The sequence below is a fragment of the Sinocyclocheilus rhinocerous genome, unplaced genomic scaffold (assembly GCF_001515625.1).
Source record: "Sinocyclocheilus rhinocerous isolate Xijiao unplaced genomic scaffold, SAMN03320098_v1.1 scaffold365, whole genome shotgun sequence".
Classification (NCBI taxonomy): Eukaryota; Metazoa; Chordata; class Actinopteri; order Cypriniformes; family Cyprinidae; genus Sinocyclocheilus; species Sinocyclocheilus rhinocerous.
The window spans coordinates 565378-571322 of record NW_015659915.1 but is presented as its reverse complement, the minus strand read 5'-3'; the positions used below and the strand labels follow the sequence as shown (position 1 = coordinate 571322).

At 34.5% G+C, this 5945-nt stretch overlaps 1 protein-coding gene across 1 annotated transcript in view; it reads right to left on the bottom strand.

Annotated features, from left to right (window-relative positions):
• nek9 (NIMA related kinase 9) overlaps positions 1–5945 on the bottom strand; it is a 22873-nt gene that overhangs the window by 12248 nt on the left and 4680 nt on the right. The window contains exons 4-8 of the mRNA XM_016533073.1: positions 2888–2958; positions 2689–2794; positions 1066–1197; positions 847–957; positions 698–762 (exon numbers count right to left, since the gene is read on the bottom strand). Coding sequence (XP_016388559.1) covers positions 698–762; positions 847–957; positions 1066–1197; positions 2689–2794; positions 2888–2958 — 485 coding nt within the window. The remainder of the gene's footprint in view (positions 1–697; positions 763–846; positions 958–1065; positions 1198–2688; positions 2795–2887; positions 2959–5945) is intronic.

The window sequence follows — 5945 nt, the reverse complement described above, 5'->3', positions numbered from 1 at the left end:
CACAACATCTAACTACTGGGGTGCCTCAGGGCTCAGTTCTTGGACCACTTCTCTTCTGTGTCTACATCGCATCACTAGGGTTGCAAAGGGGTGGAAAATTTCCGGAAACTTTCCAAAAATCCCTGGAATATTCCAAAAAATCCTGGAAAGTTTCCAAAACTTCTGGAATATTTCTGAAATTTACTGGCAATTTTCCTCCTTTCTGCAACCCTAGGCATCACTAGGTTCCTCTTCTGTGTCTACATCGCATCACTAGGGTTGCAAAGGGGTGGAAAATTTCCGGAAACTTTCCAAAAATCCCTGGAATATTCCAAAAAAATCCTGGAAAGTTTCCAAAATTTCTGGAATATTTCCGAAATTTACTGGCAATTTTCCTCCTTTTTGCAACCCTAGGCATCACTAGGTTCTGTCATTAACGCGGCAGCATGCTCAAATTTCCTGTGATTCCTACCAGTACCACTCAAATTACAAAACGTTATTATAAACTAACCGCTGTGAATCGAGTAAAAGTAAGGCGATAGTTTTGAACACTTGCTCAAAAATTGATTCGGGTTATTTTAAACAAAAAAAGTTATGGACTGCAGCTTTAAATACATAAAAATAAATAATTAAATTAAAAATAAATACAAAATGTAATTTTCTGAATGGTCCTAAAAACAGGAATTATTTTTGTCTTTTGATTCGAGGGTTCACTCACGCTCTCACACGAGAGATGACGGGCTGCTCTAGAACCTGCTCCGCTGTCGGCCTTTTCTCAGGGTCCTTGATCATCGACACACACGAGCATCATTATAACATCATTACAGATATGATTGACAGGCACAGTTAGCAGTAACACAGCGTTACCTGATCTAAACACTCGTACACCAGCTTGATGAGGTCAGACGTATAAGCGTCCGAGTTGATCTCCATGGTCCAGTTGCCCTGGACGATCTTCACACACAGGTTCAGAGGATTCTGGAAAGCCCATCATCATCATCATCATCATCATCATCACACACCGCTGAGCAGATCTCAGTCTAATGAGCGAGTGTTTGTGAATGTTTGAGATGAAGAGATGCTTACGGTGGCATCAAAGGTCCTGGTGAGGGTCAGCAGCTCAAATAAGACACAGCCCATGGCCCAGATGTCTGATTTAAAGTTGTATTTCACTCCCTGACACAGTTCAGGAGACATGTAGTACGGCGTACCGACACACTGGAGAACAAAACACATCAGCTCAACGAGAGGCAAATGACAAACGAGTGACGGTCGAAGTCAAGCGAGGGAGATGTTAATATATATATATATATATATGTGACTGTAATGAAGACAATCCAACAAAATACACATAATGGAGATTTACACACATGTATATACAGTACACAATGCAGGAACATTAAATAAATAAAAATTATAATGAATACAATTAATATACTTTGAGAATAATAGGAATTACAAGAACATGCTCTAAAGTAAAAATGCCTGTATGTATCACACAATTCAAGGGAAAACAACACCCAAACATTTTTTTATCAGCCAGACCCCACTGATAAAAAAAAAATGTTTACTTTATTTTACTTTAGTATTTTAATTTTAATTGAAATCATTTAAGAACACACTCACAGTTAATATATATATATATATGTGACTGTAATGAAGACAATCCAACAAAATACACATAATGGAGATTTATACACATGTATATACAGTACACAATTCAGGAACATTAAATAATAAAAAAAAATTATAATTAATACAATTAATATACTTTGAGAATAATAGGAATTACAAGAACATGCTCTAAAGTAAAAATGCCTGTATGTATCACACAATTCAAGGGAAAACAACTCCCAAACATTTTTTTATCAGCCAGACCCCACTGATAAAAAAAAAATGTTTACTTTATTTTACTTTAGTATTTTAATTTTAATTGAAATCATTTAAGAACACACTCACAGCTCTCTGACGCCAGTTAAGTCACTTAGGATGCAATTACATAAATATTTTAAGAGTTTTACTCTTATTGTATATATATATATATATATAACTACTGATTTATTTTAATTTAAAATTGTATGACTTTTTTTCTATATGCCTTTTTAATTCATTTTCATATTTAAAAATGAAATATTTCTATGACTTAATTTATTTTAGCTTTTTAATTCCAGTTTGGGGTGCCCTAAACAAACAAATAAATAAATATTGTAAATAATTTTTTTTTATTTTAATATGTGCAATTTTAATATTTTTATGAATCGTTTTAGCTCTTTACTCCTAGTATGGGAAGCCCTAACAAATAAATCAATTAATTAACTAAAATAAAATAAATACAATTTAATGTAAAATAATATTTGTACTTATTTTTATAATTAAAATTGTAATGTCTTTATGAGAATTCATTTTTAGGTTTTTAACCACAGTTTGGGAAACTTTAACAACTGCAAGCAATATTTCATGTCCATTTTATTATTCATTTGATAAATAAGTGTAATAAGCAGGCTGATGTTCAGACAGATGGTCATTATAATAAAATAAGAGCTGTTCAGGGTGATAAAGAGTCTGTGCTTCATCCTGGGTTTATATTGTGATTATGAGCGATGATGATGATATTATCCTTCACACAGAATTCATCCTCAAACCTCACGATGATATGAGCGCAGAAATGCTTTACATACTGATAAACCTGCATGACTGTGCCACACTCACACTTTCAGCCATTGAATACTCGGAGCCCAGCTTCTTGGCCAAGCCATAGTCGCCCAGCTTGATCAGGTTGGTTTTGGTGAGGAAGATGTTCAGCGTTTTGATGTCCCTTCAAAGCAAACACACACCACTCACAGCGACTGCACTGCTTTATTCATAATCAGCTGATGAGAAAGCAGAGTTTCTGTGGTTCTCTCTTTACCTGTGCAGGACGCCGGCTTTATGGATGTGAGCGACGGCAGCGGCGATCTGATATAAGTACCACACAACCACCTGTGAACGACAGAGCCGCAGCTGTGAGCAGGGTTCCTACAGAAACTGCTAAATGGAATTCCTGGACTTTCTTTTGGTTTTTAAGGACTAAAATCAGAGATCTCACTTGTCAAACAATATCGTTATTATCTTTCAATTATGATATATAAACTAATAAAACAAAACGATGCAGCACATGCAAAGCATGCAATGACTGTGGCAACTTGAACTTTTGAAAGGATACTATGGCAAAGTTATCGCTTTCCTTATTCAAACTGATTTTTTTTCATGAATATATGATTGACCTGAAGAATGAAAGCTTCATCATACACTTGGATTAGCTATATCACGCTCATAGAAATTGTGTGAGAATACACTTAGCTCACGAGATGAGACAAAATACACATACTTGGTTCACTAGAACAAGACAATATTTTAATACTATTTTTAAGAAATTTTTAATGACAAAATATTTTCCTTTTAAGCACACAAAGCAAAACAATGCAGTTGTATTTTGAAATGTTTTAACTAATCTAGGGTCGTAACTAATGATTATTTTGCTAATCAGGTAATCATCTGATTATTTTGACAGTTGAGTAATCTGATATTCTTTAGTAATAAAAAATAGACCTACGTGAAAAAACAGGCTTTTGTATGACTATATTGGTATATAAACTAACGATGAGGGAATAATAATTGGTTCAAATAAAGTATCAAAATCAAGTAATCACATGATTTTATTGTACAACACTGTTAAAACACAATGTAATATACTATACATAATATGAACATATGGCTGCAATATAACAAAGAGTGAAAAATTTAAGGGGGTCTGAATACTTTCCGTACCCACTGTAAGTACATTATGTATTATAACAAATACCTGCAGAGGGCGCCAATGGCCTGGTGGTGTTTCACCTTACAGTGTGATTCAATGTCAGACTTTATATGCATTCCTAAATGCATGTGATTGGAAACCCAAACAGCACATGCAATAAAAGAACGAACAATAGGGATGTAACGATTCACTCAACTCACGATTTGATTCGATTCACGATTTTGATTTCACAATTAGATTTTCTCACGATTTTTTTTTAACAAAATGAGATTGATGACATTATACAGTAAATGAGAAGGTGTCCTTTTATTAGGCTATTGATGCACGTTCTTTGTAAAATTGAAATATAACAAAACGGTGTCTAGATGAATTAGCATTTTCAATAAGCCCGTCTCTGTTTTTGTTCAGAACAAAAAGCTAATGTGCTTTCAAAAATCTAAAAAAGATTAGACAGTAAGATGTGTGTGTGCTTTAAATTAAAATAATTCTTTATACCTTTGACTCGGCTGTACACAAAGCAGCACTGTGCTCACAAACGCTACTTTATCAGACATTATACGTCTGTGAGATGAAACAAAAATGCCACTGAAACTTCTCTGAAGGCAGTCGGTTCACTTCAGAGATGCATTAATATAAAACACCCATCAATAAAGACCAGCGGATCACACTACAGCCACAAGTGCAGACTCGAGTGGAGCGGTTTTCGTTTTATGCTAAATTAATTTTGGTTCAAAAGTGAACTAATGTTATTCAGTAATAAAGCAAAGTATTATAAAACCAATGCAATTGCAATTTCAAGCGGTTTCAAGCACTTTATCCAAAATTCAAGCACTTTTAAAACACTATGTTAAAATTCAAGCATTTTCAAGGATTTCAAGCACCCGTACAAACCCTGTCTAATAAATATGGCTGTTTTCAAGGGGTTTCCAGGACTTAAATTTCAAAAAGTCAAATTCAAGTACTTCATGCACTTTAAGGGCCGGTTTTACTAACAGCTTACGCCCGCGCAAACCTTTCTTATTGAATATGCATTTGTAGGAGTTTCCCTTTAAATGTATTATTAAAATGAATGTAGCATTCCTACTAAAATGTAGTATTAAAATGAATCACGCAACGCGATTTACTAACATTTCGTCAAATTGTCAAATTACTGGTATTTCCGCCATTATTTAATGCCCCAAAAAAAGCATGTCTTAAACTGTTAACTGTTAAACTGAACAGAGAGCGCGTGGTAGAAGTGAGAGGATTTTTTCCAAACAAATTAATTTATTTTGAATGCCAGAAGAACACATTATCCGAACATATCGTTTGCCAAGCCATGTTATTTTTAATTTGCTTCAGGAAATAAGTCACGCAATACCAAGTCTATCAAAACTTCTTGCAACCCTTCATTTTTTGGCCTCCGGTTCTTTTCAACGTACTGTGGCTTCTTTATTTCTTATTTATTTATATTTATTTGCGACGCGTTGGTCGATATGTAAATGAGTTGTTGCGTCGGTGTTCTTTAATTTGCGCATTGTCAGTAGGGCTGCAACGATTCCTCGATTCTATTCAAGTATTCGATTTAAAAAAATCCTCAGTTGCATTTTGCCCGTGTCGAGTAATCGACAAAATACCGGAAGTGGTGCTTTCCACATATTAAACCCATTTAAAAATCACAATAAAGCAGAATGCTATTAAGAATTCACAAACGATACTATTCAATTAAATAAATATATGCGATGCAAGTTTAATATAGGCGCTTTAATTATTTACATGCGTGTAGGTTACGTACGTGCGTGTCAGAGCAGCTCTGTTCACAGTAAACGCTGCTCCGCACAAACGGTTATCATTTAACGTTACATGTGTGTAGCGTCTCAAACTCCATCTCTGCATGTTGTTGTGAGTTTGGGTTTATTATAACGTTCATCTGGGAACGCAACGTGCACCGTTTCATCAGATTTGTAAGGTAAATCATTTATAAACCCACGCAAACACAGGAGAACACAACATTATCTTTCTCAATATGCTAACTGTTCATCGCGATTTCAAAATAAAAGTTTAAACCCTCACTCTGAGTTTACACGTTTTAATGTCCACATATTCTTTTAATTACAGTGGCTATAGCATTTCTGTCCTAAAGAAATGGCCAAATATTAAAGATTAAGTGGACATTTGAATTAAATGGTGC